At 39.9% G+C, this 22,058-nt stretch overlaps 1 protein-coding gene across 1 annotated transcript; it reads right to left on the minus strand.

Annotated features, from left to right (window-relative positions):
• Positions 1-12,646: 12,646 nt before the first annotated feature.
• LOC131249811 (disease resistance protein At4g27190-like) lies at positions 12,647-21,293 on the minus strand. The gene is made up of 3 exons (XM_058250567.1): positions 21,229-21,293; positions 18,587-18,665; positions 12,647-15,167 (listed from the first exon to the last, which is right to left on the minus strand). Exons 2-3 carry the CDS (start codon positions 18,658-18,660, stop codon positions 12,647-12,649), a joined length of 2,595 nt encoding a protein of 864 aa, XP_058106550.1. The 5' UTR covers positions 18,661-18,665; positions 21,229-21,293.
• Positions 21,294-22,058: the final 765 nt, after the last annotated feature.

The raw sequence follows: 22,058 nt of genomic DNA on the forward strand, positions 1-22,058 counted from the left end.
AGTGGGCTATACCACAGGAAACAAGTGGTGATTGAACACCCACCGTGAAAAACTTCCTAATGCAACTGTATTTCTTTTATAATGTTTATTTGCCATCCAACAAGGTGACACAAAACTGGTAACGTTTCTATAATGTTTAATTGGCATCCAACCTAGTGATAAGGTGACACAAAACTGGTAATGTTTTTGTAATGTTTATTTGCCATCCAACCTATATATGGATAAGGTGACACAAAACTAGACGAACAAAAAAAATAAAATAAAAAATCAGCTTGATCTAAACTTTTGTGCATGGCCCATAAGAAGTTTTTATTGGTCAAATGCCACAGTTTCCTATGATATGGTCTTCTTAAGATTCTGACCTGGTTATTTTTTTGGGCTGATACCTTAAATGATGTGGCAAAACAGATGAATGATGTGGATGTAGAATCATATTTCTTGTAGTGCATACATATATCAAGGTTAGCCTCATGGTAAGGGCTGCCCCGTCTTGGGTGTGGTTGGGGGCCGCACCTAACCTGTTCCCAACATGCAATGTGTGACTTACTGTGGTGGGAGTTGAATGAGACTTGTTGCTGTCAGAGATGGGGACATATCAAGTATATAGTATTTCAAGTCACCACACGATCAAACTTCCAGATCCTCATTAAATTTTAACCATTAAAATGGCTAGAAATCCTCTACAGCACAATAAGCCTGTCTATCAAGTGCCCTTACGCTGGGTCATGGAGCAAAATATCAATCGGACCCATGGCTCAGATGAGCCAAACTATGAGGTCAATGGGGATGGGTAGGTTTGTGTATGTGGCCTCCATGATGTGTATCTTTCATCAAACTTATTCACCATGTATGACTCACCATGATGAATGGAAGATGCAAAGATCAGCTTGGCCCAACTCATGCATGCAAGCCACACTGCATGAACTTTGTGGTTTGGTGATGTAGGGATGAACATGATGAGGTTGATTACCCATCTTTCTCAAAGGGATAACTCTTTTGAAGCCACGGAGCTTCTCTAAACTCCTCATAGAGATGCCTCAAATGGATGAGGAAAATAAGAAAATAGAAATAAATTCTAAGAAATTTGTAAATTGATTTATATAGATGAAATAAACGAATTTACAACCCTTTAAATAGGGATATCATGCCTTGCAATAAGTTTCAAAATTAAACTACATCAAAAACTCTAAGAAATCGTGACCTACTATAAATAGTAAGACAATCGTTATTCCTACTAGAAATCATGGTTTTTGGCCAAAAATAATAAGTATCCTATTTGGCTTAACCATGCTCGTCTCGTAAATTTTCTAAGCACTTTTCTTGGTTGGACGCAAGTTCTAAAACTCAAAGGATGAAGAGTTATAACTAAACAAAAATTTACTATAAATAGTAAAAATGAAAATAAAATAGAAATTTAACCATTGATGTGATGAAATCTCATGAATTCAGTGTGCGCAACCCGGTGTAGGGTTGGGTGGCTATAGTAGCTCGTCTTATCCAAAATTATATAAGACATGTCTATAACTCATTCCGATTTGCAAGATACACCTGCTTTAAGGTCCCAACGATCTGGATCACTTCCGCCTCATATCGGGCCTTTGTTGTCCATCTTTGTCATGAAATTGTCGGTGACCTGCTCTACATCATTTGGGATGTAATTTTACGTTGTTTCCATTAATGCAGCAGCCGTATATTTTTTAGTAGTGGGTGATCTTTTATATGTACAATGAACAATAGGGCTCTCACTTGATGGACGGAGTGGGTTTCATGTACACATGGTGGGCCTTACAGAGTTTGGGTGTTTAACATGGGAACGGATTGGCTAATCCCCCACCATTGGCCAATGGTTGGTGGTCGGTGCTCTGTGGGCCCCACCATAATGTATGTGTTTCATCCATGACGTCCATCTACTTTTATAGATCATTTTATGGCATGAGACCAAAAACGAGATATATCCCAAGCTCAAGTGGACCACATTACAGGAAACAGTGTTGAATGAACGTAGAACATTAAAAACTTTTGGGGGGCCATAAAAGTTTTGTATCAAGCTGATATTTGTTTTTTCCCTTCATCTGGGTCTGTATGACCTAATCAACAGATTGGATGTCAAATAAACAGTACAGTAGGCCTTAGGAGGATTTTAATGGTGGATATCCAATATCTATTGTTTTCCTGTGGTGTGGTCCTCCTGAAATTTATATCCCTCTAATTTTTGGGTTAAAGTCATAAAATGATCTTTAAAAATAGATGAACGGAATGGATGAAACACATACATCATGGTGGTGCCCACAGAGAACCGAACACCAGCCATGGGGATGGTGGCAAGGGGAGTAGCCAATCCGTTTCCGTTCAACATGCTGTGTGAGAATAATTCCAATCCATTCAAACACATGGCCCTACAAGGTGGGAACACGCGTCCTGTGTCAAAAACGCGCAACGTTCACGGAAAAAAGCCAAAGCAAAAGCAAAAGATAAGAAGGAATAAAGGCAGAGCAAAAGGAAACCACGTGGAAAAACAATAAGAGCAAGTGGGCCACTGACATATTTATTTTAATATATGTTAGGTATATTTACTTTTGGTGAGGAAAGCAAGTGGACGTTTTATTTTCTCTGGCAATTCAATAATAAGTCAGATTTGCAACTACGACCCATCCGGGCCCTCAAAGATATACCCACCATAAATCACCTTTGTCCGTCAATTTATCTGGCCGATAATAATACACAAGTCAAAACTCAAGCAAATCCAAAATTCAATTGCATCGGCCCACAGAACATGGTGAGAATGGAAACATCCACTGTTGAAACCTTACTATAATCCACCAAGATGTTTATATGCCACCCAAATAATTCATGAGGTTATTATCTGTTGGATGAATTGTAGGCATAAATATTATCTTGATCCAAAACTTTATGCCCCCACAAATTAAGTTTCCAACGGTGGGCATTCAATTCCCGCCGTTTTGTGTGGCGTGGTCCACATGAGTTTTCCATCTGCCTGATTTTTGGACTCCTATCCCTATTATAAGCTTGAGGAACTGATGGATGGAGTGGAGTTGTCACAGGCATATTTGTGGGCCCTACGTAGTGACACATCTAAATTCGGACTATAATGTGAACTATTTGGTTTGACTTAGTTGTATGGCAAGAATGCAATTTCTTAGTAAATTGTAAGTGCCTGCATATCATCCATCGCACTATTAGAGTACGAAAGTTTTTCTCTTACATGACTTGTCATGGCCAGCTCAACCTGGTTTCCTAAACCATGCTTTGGCCACCCGACCTGGCCCGCTTTATTATTATTATTATTATTTTATTATTTTTTTTAATAGTGGGTTCTTGCTACGATTTCATTAATCACATAAAAATATACAGCCCTTCGGGCCTGCTTTATCTTAATGGCAACATTATTTTTAAATCTAGTGTGCGGAACTCGGCCTATACAGTAATTTGTTCTGAGCGCTTACCTTGGAGTAATTTAAGAGCTGCTCGCTGTAAAGCACTACACCTGTTAACTATTACTTTCCACTTGAAATACTCTTGCTTTAATTGTTGACACATTTTCCAGATAAGAGTTAACAAGTCATCAATCATATCATCTTTATGAGGAACTTGCAGGGAATTGTATGATGTGCAATGCATGTGGCAGGTAAGGCCCACCTATGCTTTGAACGACACCAAATTTTGGATTTTTTTCTTTTTATTTTTTCTTTTTTTCTAATGAGGCTCACTTGAGGAATGTGTTAGATGGAACATATATACCATGGAGGACCCTGCACAACCATATGATCTCCTCTCCCTGTTGTTCCTTGTGGTGTGGGCCAACTAAGTCGTTGGTAGGTCAAATTTTTAGCTGCTTGGCCTGGTTCACTTTATGGATGGAGTAGATGTGTCATGCACAACACAGTGGTCCATGGATTTTGGGCAATAAGGACCCTGATAGGGTGTGAAGAAGCAATGGGTTGGTGAAATGATGGATTACATACTTCTCAGAATCTTCATTTTCATGGCTGTCTAGACTGTTAGGTTGACTTGAGATCATTAAATTTATAATGGATAAAGTTTTTGAGATAAGTGGTTAGATGAATGTTTAAAGAAGAGGGATAGCGGTTTAATATAAGTGGGGGGTTGTTGTAATACCTATGGTCAACCCCATATGGCAAATTCAAGCGTCAAATGTCAGAGATAAGTCCCCTATTCTGATAGACTGACAAGTGGCTGAAAAGGAAAGCACTATTTAATTCGTGTTCTGCTTGAAATAAGAACTCTAACTCCTTTTTTCACCTAACCGACTAGAAACTCGCTTGACGTCTTGAAATAGGAAATCGAACTCATTATATTTAAGGAGGATTTACTTTGAAGCGACCATTTCCTAGATACATATGCTGTAGTATTTTACAGTTAGATCAATTTGAAAAAGACCTAAAGTTAGAAATGATTAATATGTAATGTAAGGGGTGGCCTTTATAAAAGATATAGTTACTGTTGATGAACTTTAGCAGGATTGCATCGATTTATCATACTGGATCAATCTGAGAAGAAAGATTAGGGTAATATTCAATCTCTTTACAAGCCCATAGACGAAGTGTTTTGTTTCAGATCAATTCTTCTCTGCACTAGCTATGAATCACCTCTTTAGTTAAAAGCTGTGATACGCCTTGTGGAATTCCTCCCGATGGACTTCCCTGTACTAAAGTGAATGATTAAGTTACTTATAGATGTATGCATGTGGTTTAGGAATACTTTGGGGTGGACACCCATACAAATAGCTTAGTAATTAGGCCGTAACATTTAGCAACAAACAAATCTTTAATCCAATGAATGCTCTCTAGACCAAGCTAGGTAGGGATGGTGGTGGTGTCAAAGTTGGTCATTCGAATATTTTTCTAAGTGTGAGTTTTTTTAAAGTCTTTGTAAGAGAAGAAGGTTGATATTAATAAAGTTCTATGAGAAGAAGGTTGGTCATTCAACTATTCTCTGGTTTTTGCTTGTTGGTTACTCTTTAGGTGAGGCCCTTTTTGTAATTGTGGAGCCTGCCTGATTTCCGTGGACTGTGCTCCCTCTATTCATATATACAAAGAAGTAGTAGAAGTTTTTTTTAAAAATTAATAAAGTACGACAGTGTCTATTTTTTCTTTGATAAAGGGGTATTTCCATGGGTTTGCCTTGATATTGTGTTCATACTGTTGTATTGAATGATCCTGTTTTGCTTTCTGTACATCCTTTGTTGATGACAATGCTACTGTTGGTTGTTTCTTACTTTACTAAGAAATTGCACTTACCAAACTGAACATGTACCCAATGGTTGATCTGTGAGTATAAAAGGATTTTCTGCTCAGTCTTTATTAGATAATCATATTAACCCAGGAGCAACTCCTGCCTAATGCGGAAGTTCATATTTCTCCGTGCACCGAACATATCTCAATAATCGACAAACTGCTTCTAGATGGGGCTTCCTCGAATTCTTCATGAACTGGCTTTCAACACCAACTGCAAATGCAATATCTAGCCTGGTTTTGTCAATCTACCCACCAACTGAAGACACATGCGCTTATCCACCTGTTTATCCCCAATTTCTGCTCTCAGCTTCAGATTTGCTTCTATTGGCGAAGCAGTTCATCATCCGAACTTGCTCAACAAGTCCGAAGACACAAGATGATTCACTGTTCACATTTTAACACTTCCAAGCCAAGTGCTTCTGCTCACCAAGCTTCATCTCGAGCTGAACATAGAGATGTTCACATATTCTTTGTATCTACCCTAAATCATCTCCTATGATGATGAGGTCATCCACATATAGTAGAATGATCAAGAATTTCTCCTTAGCTTGTTTCCCCAAGGGCAGCCATTGCATTTTAGGGAAGTGAGGGTGGGATAAGGGTAGATGCTTGTCGTAGTACCCACCATAAGTACTGATTAAAGCAGTAGGCCACTTCACAAACAGAGACACCCATACATTATTCCTTTGTAAAAAGACCAAAGACACAACATTGGATTTTTATGAAAGAATATGCCTTTTGTTGATGGCTATAATAGATTGTTAGACTCGTGCTTGGGAAGCGCTTATTTTCAGTTTACTTTGGTTATTCTCCCTGCCTAAATCCAATTTCCCTTGGTGTATTTAAGATTAAAGATACACCACCCATCTTTTGTTGGTTACCACCCCTGAATTTACAAAGGATTAACAGAACTGCCAAATAAGGAATAGGGTCTTGATTCAATAAGTGGCTCCTCATGTGAGAAGGCCCCATAATGCGTAACCGTTGTGGCTGTTACCATTAAATAACAAGCGTTACATAACCGTTTTTTATACCATGGATATGATTCAAAGATGTAACTCGACATGTTTCCACTGATAAACCAATAATAACTTCGTAACTTTTTGTATTGGTCCAGAATGCCGAATTCAGTGATGTGTTTGCAGGTTTGATTGATTATTTACATTCTTGAAAAGGTGGGGTTGGAATCCATGATTTCAATCGTGGAAAACTGAGATCCAATCCAACCACAGCAGCTAGATTGAGGGCTACTTGGCTTTCACACCATGAGGAAGTTGGAGAGATCCTTTGTGATATGATATATGCTGGGAAGCAGGCTTTGGTTCTTTACTTTAGTGTTCCTTTTCATCTTGTACTTCTACAATGATGGTTTGTAGTTAAGAGTGCTTGCTTGACTATAATTGCTGTCCGATCTGATCTTGTAGGCCTGGGGGAAGAACTTCAAATTGATTGTTACAGCATGCGTGCTCGGGCTGACTGAGTTCATATCTTGGTGGGTCAGGGTCCTTTTGGGTCCGATTTCATTCTTGACTGCTCGAACTCACATGCAACCAGTCTAGATATCTGTTGGGTACCATTTAAGTGAAACAAGAGCATTTACATGTTTGGGCCCACTTGATGGATGGCTTTATATCACACATGCATGTGCCACTTTGACACATGCTTGGTGTGTAAATGGGCTCCCTTTTGCATGCCTATGGTATGGGAAACCTCATAAGGTTGCAGGAACAAACAAACAAATACATGTACATTTTTTTTTTCCCATTTTTGTAGCCCATTAAAACTTTCATGGAACTGGTCAATGAGATGACGGTGTGCATAAATGGTCGTGGTGGTGTGCTTAAACAGTCGCCGCTACTAAAATCTTCAGCTGTGTTCAGAATGGTTCATCTGTTGGGCTTATTATGTGCAGCCCGCAATAGCCGGCTATATCCACTTATTGACTGATCCACAACTATGTTTTCATATTTATCAATGACTAGATATTGTTTTCTATAGTCCGGTTCACCCTTTTAATAGCTCATTTTAGGACATAAGCCCAAAAATGGGGCAGATCCAAGACTCAAGTGGGCCATATGACGGGGAATATGAAACCCTCCTAAGGTCCATTGATGTTTATATGCCTTTTAAACCGTTCATAAGGTTACTCCCACTGAAATGAACTGGAAAAAAAAAAAAAAAAAATTGTCTGATCCAAAACTTCTGTGGCTCCAATGAATGTTTGAACAGTGGGCATTCAGTCCTATTGTTTCCTATCATGGGGTCCACCTGAGTTTCGGATTTGCCTCATTTTGATGTCATGTCCTGTTCACACCCCAAGTGTAGGGTTGTGATATAGTAATAAACTCGGTAAGACTGAGGTCGAATCCACAGGGACTGATACCTGTACGTTATCTGAAACCAAGTAGAACTAGAACTAGACTAAGATGTGATCTAAACCAAATAGAATTTAAGAAACAATTGTGGAATAATTATCTAAAACTTTAAGGAATTCTGAGGAAGGAAACTAGGGTTTCAGAGGATCCACTTGTAGAGATCAGGGAGATCTTATGCCTGCATCAAGGATTATGGAATTCAAACTGAACTTACTTGATCTGGTTTTCAAGAGATGAAAGGTATATGAATTAGAATGGATTCCATCATCTAACCATGCCCAGGAGACAAAGCAAACAATAGGATTAAACTAATTACCAACCAATCAACAATGTATGAAGATCAGGAAGGGTACTGTCATCCTACCATGCCCATGGAACAATGATGAACAACAGGGCTTCCTGACTTTATAAACATAAAAAAGGGAAAAGAAATATTCAAAGCCATTGCAAACCCATTGTAATTTCAGTCACAACAGACCATTAAAGACTAAGAAAAATATTCCTTGAATAATCAAACCACAATCAAGTTTAATTCACAATTAAATAATTAAATAAAGTCTCCCATCTCAATACAAGCTTCACCTCTTAGCCCTAGCTAAGAGGTTCAGCCCAACATGATTGGGCTTGATCTCTCAAATAAATAAATAAAAAAATAAAAAAAATTAAAACTTTCAATGGCTAACCCTCTATCTTCTCTCTTGCAATCATCCAAGCCCGCAACCTGCTCGTCCCAAGCCTCCAGCCACAGCCTTCTCTGTTTCTCTTTTTCTTCCCACACTGCCAGCCAGCCACGTCCAGCCTTTCAACCGAGCTCCCTGTACTCTCTCCCGCACCTCTCCCCGTTCAAGCCGTAGCTGCCCCCTTTTATAAGGCCTTGGAGTCGACTGGAGAGAGTCTTGCTGGAGGTGTGCGTAGCCTCTGTTTTACGCAGTTCAGACGCTCCAAACACCTTGCGTTTGATTATTTTCGGGATGACTGTACAGGCTTGGCTTCGAAATTTCCTCATGACTGGGGTCTCGGCTAGCGTGGGCTCCACATGAATGGTTCAGATCGTTCATCCGATCAAGGATGATGGGCCACAGCTGTCCGGAATTTTCGGATTTCCCGGACTGCGTAAACAGATTGCGCAACGTACTTGCGCTGTTCGGATGGTGGAGCCCACATCGCTTATACTTTGATAAATCCACTCCGTCTATTGAATGCTTGCTGAAAAAACACTGGGAATAGATGGTTTTGGCTGTCTCTTGGTGCGGCCCGTCTGATCTACCTCGCCGTCGTTCGTCCGATGTTTAAACAATCCAAACTGATCTTAAACTGTCTTTTGAAAATTTTCCAGCTAGGTGATGGTTACAGGCCTCTTTGGAGTCCACTAGACGGTCCAGATTGGACCGATCATCTCAGAGGGTGGCCCACAACAATCCACCGCAGGCTCTGTTGCGAAACAGAGCCTGCGCGTTTGAGCGCTGTGATGGTCGGCGGACCATCTCTTGATACAATGTGTAGAATCCACTCCGACCATTCGATCCACCTCGAAAAACCACTAAGATTTGGCTAGTTTCATGTTGGATTCGGTGTGGCCCATGCGATCTTTGCTCCCACCGTCCATTCCTGCGTTTTTATGCAATCTGCGTGTGTTTGCATGCATGGGACTAAAAGGACGCCTAAGCACGAGTCTTGGCCATCCTACGGATCAAATGGACAGTTAGGATCTTTCTTTTGAATGATGGACGGGGCCCACTGATCAAAAAATGATCGGACAGCATTGGACGCTGCCTTTGCGAGGAAGACGGCTCGGGTCAGCCCGGCTTTGACCGGGCTGACCGTCCGGTGCGGCGCGGGCACTGTACCTCATATACACGCACTGTACATGCGGAGTAAACTGTGATGTTCGTGAGAAATCCGCTCTGTCCATCCGTCTTGTCTCCTCAAATAATAGGTTGAGACCAAATTTTAAGCATATCCAGATCTCAGGTGGGCCCAAAATCAATGGTTTATGGGCTGATCTGAGTGTTGGGCCACTTCCAAAGGGATCCAATGGCTAAAATTTGACGTGTACGGTTATTTTTTGGTCCTCAAGCCATGAAAAAAGTTTTGAGCCGAACAGATGATGGAAACCTAGTGATCTTACATTCTGGCTAACTTTCAGGCCGCTTGAGCTTCAGTTTCTTAATTTTCTTGAATCTCTGGCGTGTACATCCGTCGATCTTGGTCTCCTGGGGTCTGTCCCTTGCCTTGGTGCATTCTGAACGTTAATTCCATATTTTTAGCATCCCGATCTAGTCCCAGTTCGCAATTCCACCTTGCAACAGAAACATGATTAAAATGAGCTATTAAACGGTACCATGTTCATAAATCTAGGCAACAACTGGGTCTGATATGCAATATTTGACCCTCAACATGTCCTAACATGAGCTGGAAAAATGGATGGACCGGATGATTTCTCACAAACATCTCTGTAGGTTCTCACAAACATCACGGTGGGTCCCACTCAGGGGGTTGAGTAAATTCAATGGAGAACTAATTTACTCTGGGGGTGAAGGAGAGTTTTGAGTAAAGTCTATTGGGCCATGGTGATGTATGTGTTTTATCTACGCCATCCATTCATTTTTCAAGCTCATTTTACGGCATGGCCTCAAAATTGAGTATATCCAAAGATCTAGTAAACCACACTATAGGAATAAGTGGGAATTGAACGCCTAGTGTTGAAAATTTCATAGGGGTATACACAAGTTTTGGATCAAGCTTATATTTGTGTTTTCCTTTCATTCATGTTTACGTGGCCTTATGAACTGGTCATATGAGAAAAAAACATCTTCAACTGTTGGGCTAAAACCGAATCCTTCCAAAACCAGCAAATAAAGGAGAGTGCAGTTATAGAAGGAAAGAAATAGCTAGGGACAACGTAATAGCCACAAAAATGCTTATTTTCCGGTAATAGTACAAAGAAAAAAAAAACCATTCTCACCAATAAAATAAAACAGAGAGTGACAAAGCCTTCCAAAGCAGTAATTAATACAACAATAAGTACTTCAAAATAAACACACAAGACATAGTGAGTCCTTAGAAATGCTTCCACACGTTCGGAGGTCACCATTGCCGGAGACTGAATGGGTACCTCCCTGGCGTGTTAAGTGGCAATGTACGGATGACCCAAAATAATGTATGTATTACATCCACACCGTCTATTCATTTCTAGAGATCATTTTCGAGCATGAGCACGAAAATGAGGTAGATCCAAAGCCCATGTGAATCACACCACAGAAGTAGTAGGACAATGATATCTACCATTGACATCTTCCTAGGGTCCACCATGATATTAATTTTCCATCCAAAACTTCTCATAAGGTCACACATCCAAAACTTCTCATAAGGTCACACAGATATCAGCTTGATTGAAAACTTCTTTGGCCCTAAGAAATTGGTGTGGTCCCACTTAATTTTTGGATCTGTCTGATGTTTTGGTTCATTCCCTAAAAGAATCTCAAAAAATGAATGGACAGTGTGGATATAATACATATATATCATGTAACTCCTGCGGAACTTTGCCATGTCATAAACCGTTGAGATTGCGACACCACGCAATCAACGTCGACGATTGCTTGTAAAGGCAATAATTCATACAGTAATAACAGCACAATTTCTCGAAATGGGAATATCTCGGGAGACTTTGGAGCTTCATGTTCTCCTCGCGATATTATCCACCAAATCTCTCTGCAAGTAAATAAAAAAATAAATAAATTGTATAATAAATAATAAATAATTTCAAACTTTTAAATGTACGAGCACAAAAGAAATTTCTTTATAGTAATAAATTTTAAGATACAACTGAAAAAAATTAAAATATTCTAAGATTTTGAAACTATCACGCTATTATAAAGGGGAACGGATTGGCTACTCCCCCTGCCACCAGCCAATGGCTGATGGTTGGTGCTCTGTGGGACCTACCATGATGTATGTATTTCATCCATTCCGTCCATCTAGTTTTTAAGATCATTTTATGGAATGGGACAAAAAATTAGATATATAAAATTATCAAGTGGACCACATTACAGGAAACAGTGTTGAATAAGCATAGACCATTAAAAACCTTTTGGGGGCCATAAAAGTTTTGAATCAATCTGATCTTTGTTATTTCCCTTCATCTGGGACTTTATGACCTAATAAACAGATTGGATGTCAAATAAACAGTACAGTGGGCCTTAGGAGGATTTTAATGGTGGATATCCAATCGTTATTGTTTTCCTATGGTGTGATCCACCTGAGATTTGTATCCCTCAATTTTTGAGAGAAAACACTAAAATGATCTGTAAAAATGTATGAACGGAATGGATGAAACACATACATCATGAAGGGGCCCACAAAGCACCGACCACCAGCTACCGTGCTAGCGGCAGGGCGAGTAGCCGATCCGTTTATCAATTTCCCGTGAAAGTATCGAGAGCTTCTCAAAAAAAAAAAAAAAATAGTCGTAAAGTAAAATTTGAGATAGCGAAAGAAATCTACATCAAGGAGAGAGGAAGCTTCTTCATCTGCAAATCAGCGAGCCTTGTAAATTCTGGTGTAGAGGGACTTGGCCTTCTCGTCTTCCCACTCTAATCCTTCCCACCATTCTCTCTCGCCTTCTATTTTTCCTTTTATTTCATGGATGCTTGAGCAGAAGAGGGGGAGCTTCTTCAACTTTGGACAGGAAATTACTTTCATATCTTCCAAAGATATAAACATAAATCGCTGGCTGAAAATGCTTTCTAATTCTGGTAATCTATCCAATTCTAGGATGCGTAATTTTGGGAATGAATTATGGGGCAGCTTGTCTCCTTCTATAATCTCTTTCATTTGGATACATTGAATTATTTCAAGCTCCTCTAACTGATGTAGTTGCTCTACCATACTAGAAGAGAAGAGACTACTTAACTTTTCACAATTAAAAACCCGTATTATTCTGAGGTTTTGCAGGCTTGTGTTCAGCGGAGGAGGCGCTCCACCATCGAATACCTTCTACAAGTTTGGTAAATCAAGGAGTTCCAAACTCTGTAAACATTGGAATGCATCATATCCAACCTCTCTCCAGTCTATAATGCATTCCACTCCACTGCATTCAATGACTTCAAGTTTTCTTAAGCTCTTTAAATCGCCTTGGAACTTAGAAAGACTTGTTAAACCTTTGCTTCCACACAAGTATAAAGAGACTGCATGTTTTGTCAACCCCTCAATCCCGCATGGGAATTTGTCACATTCACAAATGCTTATCTGCTTATCAGAGAAAGGCGGGTAAGGTGTAATATTGTTAACCATAACATGGAAACTTGTCAAGCCCGAAAACCATCGATGGAACGTATCATGTGCGATGAAGCCATTAAGATTGGACAAACTGATACGTAAAGATGTCAGGCGTTTCATGTTCACAGCCTCACCGAAAGTAGCTCCGTCCACGTTTTCCTTCAAACGCCACATGCTTACTTCCTCCAGACTAGGTAGCCCGTATATCATAGTGAAGGGAACTGCAGTGAATGAAGTCAATGATATATCCAACCTCTTGAGTTTAACCAAGCTTGCAATGCCTTGAGGGAAGTTTCTGAGTCTAGAATTTGAGAGATCAAGAATTTGGAGTTCCTTCAGCTTTCCCAATGGCAGCACCTCCACTAGATGCATGCAGTATCTTAGACTGAGCACACGTAGATTCACCAATTGCAATAATGACATCGGGAGAGATTCAATGCCAGTATCACTTAGATCAAGGATCTGTAGTTTTGGCATGAGCTCGAAGAAATTACTGCGAATGGTACGTAATTGACTGTTTCGATTGAGGAACAAGGAGACCAAGTTAGGACAATCAGGCGTAATTTGGAGATGTTTTATCTTGCTGAACATCAATGAAATCCTTACAACCCCTCTCCACATTTTCTCTTCTGGTGGCTGCTCTAGTCCCTCCCCGGCTTTCACAAGGAATTTCGACGACGATGTTGAAGTGATCCATATAGCCAAGTCACGGAGCAAATCATGCATCCTAACAAATTCATTTCCGTACGACCCTTTCTCCAAGAGGCATGCGTCCTTGATTCTTTCAAGGATGTCGTGTCCCTTGTTTGATGCTTCTTCCAAGTTATTCACATTTTCTATAAATCCTTCCTCCACGGCCCAACATCTTACTAGCTCATCTATTGGTATTTCATGATCTTCCGGAAACAATGAGCAATACAGGAAACAAGATTTTATCTCTTCATTCTCTAAGTAATCATAACTAAGTTTCAAAGGAAGAAACACTTCACGCTCCATAACTCGAACCTCAGGTGATGATCCTTTCAATGCCCTCAATGCATTCTCCCATACCTCTTTCCTTTCCTTGCCATGCATGGCCCGTCCCACTGTCTTAATTGCAAGTGGTAATCCGCTGCACTCCTTTACAACCTTCTCAGCTACCGGTCGAATCTCTGATGACAGAACTACATCCCCAGATCCTTCACAGAACAAATTCCACGCTTCCTCATGTGTAAGAGCTCTGACTTTAATAAACTTATCAGCCACCATTGCATTACACACTGCGACGGATCGGGACGTTATCACGATCTTGCATCTGTTTTTCTTGTCTGGCTTTGGAATTCCAGCTTGATCCAAACTAAATGCTTCCCATAGATCATCTAAGATGATCAGATACCTCACATTCTTCAACCGAATAAACAGCCTGTCCCGCTTCTCTGCCATATCTTCGTTATCGCCGAACATGATATCCAACTTCTTTCCAATTTGCTCTTGGATTAATCCCAAGTTGAGGTCATTGGACACAGTTACCCAAATCACGATGTTGAAGTAATCAGTTCCGATGAACTTATTGTTTATGGCTTTCATGAGAGTGGTTTTCCCTATTCCGCCCATCCCATAAACGCCTATGATGCCATTTTCCTCGTCGTGTAAGCATTCCCATATCTCCTCCATGGTTTCCTCGGACTTGCTTTGCTGTACCCGTGGCAGCGAGGGTTGCATTTCCAACACTGGCGGCCGGCGAGGGCTCTCAGCCACCTTATCGAAGACCCCTTTAGCTTTGAGGATTTCCACATCTTTGAGCTTTTTAACGACCCTTTTGCCCAGCTTGTAGCGAGAGAAGTGATTGGTGCAACAACCGTTCAAGCACGTTCTAGGTTGCTCGAATTCCCTTCTTAAATCATCGACTTGAGCTTCGATATTGGTGACGTCCACAAGCCAGCTCTCCACAAGGCGAACCCGTGTCTTTCCGACTGATATAGCATGGTTGACGTCGGCTTGAATTTGGTGACGCTTGTCTTGTAGTTCTTCCGTTTCCTTCTTCAATGTCTCTACATTGTTATTAAGGTGTTTGAGATAACCGATCTGCTGAGAAACGGGAGCCCAGAAGAAGAGAATGATCTGCACAACTGGACCCAAGAAATCCATTCTGGACAGATGGATGGATGGGCAAGTAATGGCGTTTTTGAAGGTAGCAGAGGAATGAAATGAAACTACTGCCAGAAATAATGCCTGTGAATATGACTTCAGTTCTGAGAAGCTGAGGAGAGAGAGCAAGGGAAACTGTCAAAAGATAAAAGAAACTAAAAAAAATCAAAAGAGAATTAGAGACGGAAGTGGTTCGATGCTGTGTACAAAGTAGGGAAGCGGATTTGCTGGTGTACCACACATCAGCTATATAGCTGGTGAACGGATGTGTCGTGCGAAGACGAGCGCTGACGCTCCTCCAGCTCCGAGTTGTACGAACGGTTCAAAGGAGATCAAAGTTACATGGGCCCACGATAGTGTATTTATTATATCCACACCGTTCATCCATTTTTCAAGATCGTTTTATAGTAATAGCCAGAAAATGAATCATACCCAAAGATCAACTGGACCACATCACAAATAGCAGTGGAGATAATGATTTTCACCGTTAAAAATTTTGTAGGGCCCACCGCGACTCTTATTTTCCATCCAATCTGTTCATAAGGTCACAAAGACCTGGATAAAGAGTAAGAACAAATTCCATATTGATTCAAAACTTGTGAGAACCCCAAAAGGGTTTCAATGGCAGATGTTCAATGCCCCACTGCTTTTTCTAGTGTGGTCGTTTAATCGTTAGATCTGTCTTATTTTTTGTCTCAAGCATTAAGACGAGGTCGAAAAATAGATGAACGATTTGGATATATCAAATACATCATGATGGGACTCATAAAATTTGCTGACTGAATACACTAGCTATATATCTGGTGTTTGTTATACTAGCCAATCTGCTTCCACAAAATAGGCGTGTGGGCCCATTGTGATGTTTTGTGATGTTTTAATCCACCCAATCTGCCCATCACGCTGCCGCATCTGTTGTTGGAAGTGGATTGGCTAGTGGGTGCCTACTCTTACACGGGTGGTAGACTCCTGGCAGCTTCAACACCTGGGAAGGGTTCGAGTACCCACCAGTGGTGAAATTCCATCGTGTGGGGGGGGGGCGGTAAAAAAACGAAAGAAAAAATAAAAGCGGATTGACCGGGGGGTTGGGCTGTAGGTCCCATCATGAGGTATGTATTATATCTAAACCATCCATTCATTTGGTGAGCTTGTCATAAGGCTTGATCCAAAAAATAAGATAGATCTAAAGCTAAAGTGGACCACACTAAAAAAAAAAAAAAAGCAATGGTGGATTGAACTTCTACCATTAAAACCCTTTTGGGACTCACAGAAGTTTCAGATCAATATGAAATTTGTTTTTCCTCTTCATCTAGGTATTCTGACCTTACTAATAGATTATATGGAAAATAAACATTATGGTGGGCCCTGCAAATTTTTTAACAATAAAAATCATTATCCCATTGCTATTTTTGGGGTGGTCCATTTGAGATTTAGATATGATTAATTTTTTGGTGTGTATGAATATAATAAATACATCATTGTGGGGCCATGTAACTTTATATCCTTTGAACCGTTCTTAAAACTCGGACCTTATGAATGATTTGGATGGCAAATAAGCAACATAGTGGGCTCCAAGGATATTTTTTCCTACCCACCGTAATTTAAAATAAAATAAAACATTATTAATGGTTATCCAGTCAAAAGTATGTTGTGGGTGGAATAAGTAGAGATGAATGTTATGCTTGTACGAGACATCATGGTACACCAGTCCAAGGGTTATGATTATTTTACCAAGAAGGGTATAGGATATATGGTCCATCAGTTTAAGGGTCATATTCGAGAGATGTGCGTGGATGAGGTATAAGTGTGCTAAATTTGGTAAGACAATAATATATTTTGTCTCATATTCTACAAAAGATAAAAAATAAGACAATAAAATAAAATATGATAAATTGTTAATTTTTGGACATTTGTAGTTTATTACTAATTAGATTTTTATGAAAAAATATTTATTTTCAGACATGGGGACGTTCTTTAGACAAATTATATCAAACAAAATTTTCAGTACTCGTAAATACTTGAATTCAGCATTTTAAGTTTTCAACAACTAAATTAATTTACAAATCTTATTTTTTAATTTATTGAATAGTAACTTTGAAACGGACATTGTTTCTAGCTCTCTTATTCAGCTCTCTCATAACTTATTAAGCTTTTAGATGAAGAGGAACTCAATTTATAAACTTGAAATAAAATGAAATAAAAGATAACAGTTTCAATAGTAAATACTGCACTACTGACACAACAGATAATAGTATGTTGCTGATGCAATAATACACAGTTCTTCCTTAAAGCATAAGTGTGATCCACCTAATGAATTTATCAGCCTGCTTTTCAAGACAAGATGTTTGTATGGCCTCGATCCGTCACAAGTTTGTCACATGGAGGGGCCCACTTCTCAGGACTTTGAGTCCATTAGTCCTTTGAAACAATGTTAAATCTAACTGTTGTCCAATCAAAGAGAAATATTGTTCACATAACCCTTTCTTTCCCTCCAACACGTTATTCTAAAGAACATGTCATCTGTCAAAATGGTGGCCCTCAACGTAAGGACCAAAGCCAATGGATATTCAACCTCATCAGATGGGGTCATTACCCGGTGGTAGACTCACAAGAGTTTCACCCCCAGGTCAAGGGTTCAAGTAGCCGTAGGTGGTGAAATCCCAAAACTCATCAGCTGGGCTTTACCATGGCATTGATGGGGAGCAACGATTCATTTTGTGGTTGTGGCCTACCTAATTAATGAGTAGATTGGTCCTACCTAATTAATGAGTAGATTGGTCCTAGGTTTCCCTAAAAGATGTTTATGGTGCAGCCCACCTTTTGGATGGCTTGGATGATCCACACAAAATGAACATTTGGCAAGGAGATATCGTAGTAGAAAGTTCATGAGGTAGAAGCTTTTGCTTGTGAACATTTCTCAACCCCGGGAAACATATGAACAAATCGGCGTATGAGGCCCACCGTGATCTTCTAAAGACATCCGACATGTCCATCATGTGAACCTCCTAATTTTCTCATGTGTTACCCAAAATCAGGCTCATAAAAAGCTCAGGGTATGCCACACCATAGAAAAGTTGGGATGGGGACTCCCACCGTTAAAATCCTTCCGGATCATATTTGGGGTCCGTTGATTTTGTATATTCAATCTAAATCGTTCAGAGGATGCATAAACAGGATGAATGAACACCCAAAAAATTAGGCCATTTCAAAACTTAGGTGGGTCACGAAATGTTAAAGCATGATTTTACAAGATAGGCCCACCTGAGTTTGGATCAACCTGAGTTTCAGAAGCCACAGGAATAGGAGGGGCCACACGTGAAGGATGGATTAGATGTCACTAAAACATCACAGTAAGCCCCACATGTGATTTTGTGGGTAGAAACGCGGTGTGTATTGGATCCGGCCTAAAACAATGAGCCGATGATTGTGACTACCATTTAGGTAGATGGATGAATTTAGAACAAATGAAAATAAAATTTGCAATGACCAATGACTAGCATTCAATTCTAAAAATAAAAGGTTAGGATATTCTACAAAGCTTGATTATGGACCAATAGTTGGTTGCTCCTGGTTAGAACATGGACAGTGCAAATCGTACACCTCAGCATGTGGCCTTAGGAGGGAAAATGAGCTGGCATTGGGAAACATATGGAAAATACATAAGAGAAGAAGAAATTAGTATTTAGCACAAAGATATAAACGCCTCATAAATGTTGTCAGATGTCTTCAATCTAACTGAGCTCAAGGATATGTAGACTCCATTGACTAACCACTCGATGCCAATAAAAAAATTTAGAAAAATTTCAGTTGCTCGTTAAATGTTTTTGGAGTGGCTACTCGTGCCATGAAAGACGGCTTCAATGTCATCAACTAGTCTTTAATGGTTGCCAATGCCATCAAATGTCCCATCAATGAAGCGCGTAGAATTATGTAAGTGCATAATTTGTTTCTAAATCCGATTGTGATAGAATATACATCAAGTGTAATCGGAATTAAGATATTCTAAGTGAATGTTAAGACATTACTAGGATGTTCCCAAGCAAAGCCAGGGTTTTGAGAAGAGATTTTGGAGTTGTTTAGATTAACAAACGCATTCATATCTTGTAATATCATTTAATAGTGGATTGATTGTTGCTTTGTACTGTGGTTTTTTCCCATGAAATTTTTCCACATAAAAATCATGTAATCTTTGCATGTTTTGGTTTGTGTTTGATTTCGCCTTGCTTGATTGAATTCGAGTTTGCTTCTACGCGATCCCCTAATAGGCTCATCATGTAGAGATGATCACATCGATGTATTTGGGACCATATTGACATGTGTCGAATTCAAACCGTGCTTCATGTTAGGCCTTCCATAAAGATACAAAACTCAGGTGGGCCACACCGAAAGAAATAATGTAAAATTAATTCACCAACCTAATATTCCGATTTCAAGTGATTTGACCAGCATGATATTCCAAAAGTCTTGAACTTGATAGGGTGTATCTTACTAATGGGCTGGATGGTATAGACATAAGGGTGGGCCACAATACAATTGTACATTTTCCAATGGTAGGCCATTTCCTCCATCATTCTTACTATTTTGGCACCTGAGTTTGATTTTGGACTGAATTTTAGGTAAGAGTTAATAATTAATGGGTGCAGCTGGTGAATGAAATGTATTTCAAGAAAAAAAAAAACATGATGGAATGACTACAGAGCTCTCCTTTTGTATCAGATCGACATGGCCCATTTGCAATGACATGGTCAGATCATGTCCGAGTCAGAGTTTGATTTTGGACTGAATTTTAGGTAAGAGTTAATAATAAATGGGTGCAGTTGGTGAATGGAATGTATTTCAGGAAAAAAAAAAAAAAACATGATGGAATGACTAAATAGCTCTCCTTTTGTATTAGATCGACATGGTCCATTTGTAATGACATAGACGGATCATGTCCGCGTCAGGTCCACCAATGAATGCAACAACTCATGCCAATTGATCAAAAGGTGTAAAATCATGCCTAAAATCACTAAATTCACCATGGTGTGGCCCATATGAGTCCATCTTGGTGGGGCATGTTAGATGGATGAATTGGATAGCATATACAAACCATAATGGATACCACACACCTTTTAAAAGGTTTTTAGGTGGGCGTCTATCTGAACAGTCCCACCTGATTTTCAAATCAGCCAGATTTTTGGGTTCATGTCCAAATTTGATCTTTGCTCCCATTCAAATCAACTAGATTTTTGGTTTCATGTCCAAAATTAGCCTTTGTTCCCAAAAAATTAGCTAGGTTATTGGGTTTATGTCCAAATTTGGCCTTTGCTTATATTATGGGGAAAATGGGTTGTCCAATAATTCAAGGTCAGGTCAGACACTCGTGCACTTAACCAGGTCGGGCAACAACGAACCTAAATTGGAAATCCGACACTCGGCTCTACAACAAGCAATAGCCGGGTTCAAGCTCGGTCTCTCGTTAGCAGGTCGGGAAATAGGCCAACCTACAGGACACTAAAGGAAGCCCAAACATGTGCCGAAAGGATAAAGTCAGGCCCCAGTTGGCATCCCCCTAGCTCAGGTTGGCCAAGACCACATCGGCCTTCTACTACACACCTCCAATGATTTCGAACAATCAAAGATTTGCTCGGGATTTAATCCAAAGAACTCGGAAAATATCCACGATATGCATGCTCGAGATCCCGAGATCTTCACCAAGGATCTCGAGAAATTCTCCCACTCATTCAGGATCCAAATTCCTCAATAATACGCACTTACCCAATGGAAAGATCTCCCCTATGTCATCGCCTCTCCTGAACTATAAATAGGAGCATCTCTAATGGTAAAAGTTATGCACAATCTCTAGCCTAAAATCTCTTACTTGACTAGACACAGATTCCCTACTTGACTTAGGCATCGGAGGATCCCCTCTACTAGTCAGGGTCTCCTTTGTTCATCCCTTATGCAGGTATACGAAGGTCGAGCAAAAGGCTAACCAGATTTTTGTATCAACAGCTCCCAAAAAATCAAGTTGATTCAATACTTATTTGCATCACTGCTAAAGTTTTTGAAAACAAAGCAGAAAATAAAATTTCTTAAAGGTTTAGATTAATTAATTAAGCTTTGTGGATCACCATAAGATATCATCAAGCATCTACAATTAATTAAAAATATTGAGACTTTAGATCTACTCACACCTTTTAATCGTTGCTATTGAGTACTGTTGGATGGTCGATGCTGTATCTCAAATGAGCAGATGAAGAAAGCCTATATACACAACTTTAGGAGAAGGGTGTGGTAGGGATGGGCAGATATAGCCGGTTTTTTTTTAAGAAACAAAGGTACTGATGGAAGTGGTGCTGTGAAAAATCTATGGATGTGACTTCACTTTTAAGAAGCTGAGGAGAGGAAGGCAGAGAAACTGCTGAGAAAAGAGAGAGTAAATCACTCGAAATTAGAGCAAATCAATTTTAAGAAGCTGAGAGGAAGGTAGAGAAACTGCTGAGAAAAGAGAGAGTAAATCACTTGAAATTAGAGCAAAGGAGAGGAAGAAAGAGAAACCGCTGAGAAAAAGAGGAAGGAAATCGCTTGAAATTAGAGCTGAGGTGAGGAAGGTAGAGAAACCAGTGAGAAAAGAGAAAGTAAAATCACTTGAAATTAGAGCTGAAGACAGGAAGGAAGAGAAACTACAAAGAAAATAAAGTAAATCACCGTAATGACAATGTTTTAGTGACAAAATCAACCTATCATGCGCGGCCCTCCTGTTCTCTTGGATTCCAAGTCCAGCAGTCAAGTTCACGTCGGAAGCTACATGGGGCCCACCAAGATATACGTGAGAAATCTACACACACATATATATAGAATGACCTAATCAATGATTTGAATGGCATATAAACAGTATGGTGGGCCCTAAGAGGGTTTTAGTGGTGGGCATTTCTATCCACTCCACGGAGTGGTCCCATTAAGTTTTGGATCTGCCTCATTTTTGGCGTGACCTGCTAATATAAGCTGGATAACTGATGGCCTG

The sequence above is a fragment of the Magnolia sinica genome, chromosome 6 (genome assembly GCF_029962835.1).
Source record: "Magnolia sinica isolate HGM2019 chromosome 6, MsV1, whole genome shotgun sequence".
NCBI classification, from domain to species: domain Eukaryota; kingdom Viridiplantae; phylum Streptophyta; class Magnoliopsida; order Magnoliales; family Magnoliaceae; genus Magnolia; species Magnolia sinica.

Bases quoted from the DNA above. Each gene is read 5' to 3' on its own strand.
- LOC131249811 (XM_058250567.1), bottom strand. From the start codon at position 18,660: ATGCTGAGGTGTACGATTTGCACTGTCCATGTTCTAACCAGGAGCAAC. The intron at 15,168-18,586 runs GTAGAATATCCT...CTCTCTCCTCAG, and splicing joins TTGGTCCATAATCAAGCTTT to CTTCTCAGAACTGAAGTCAT.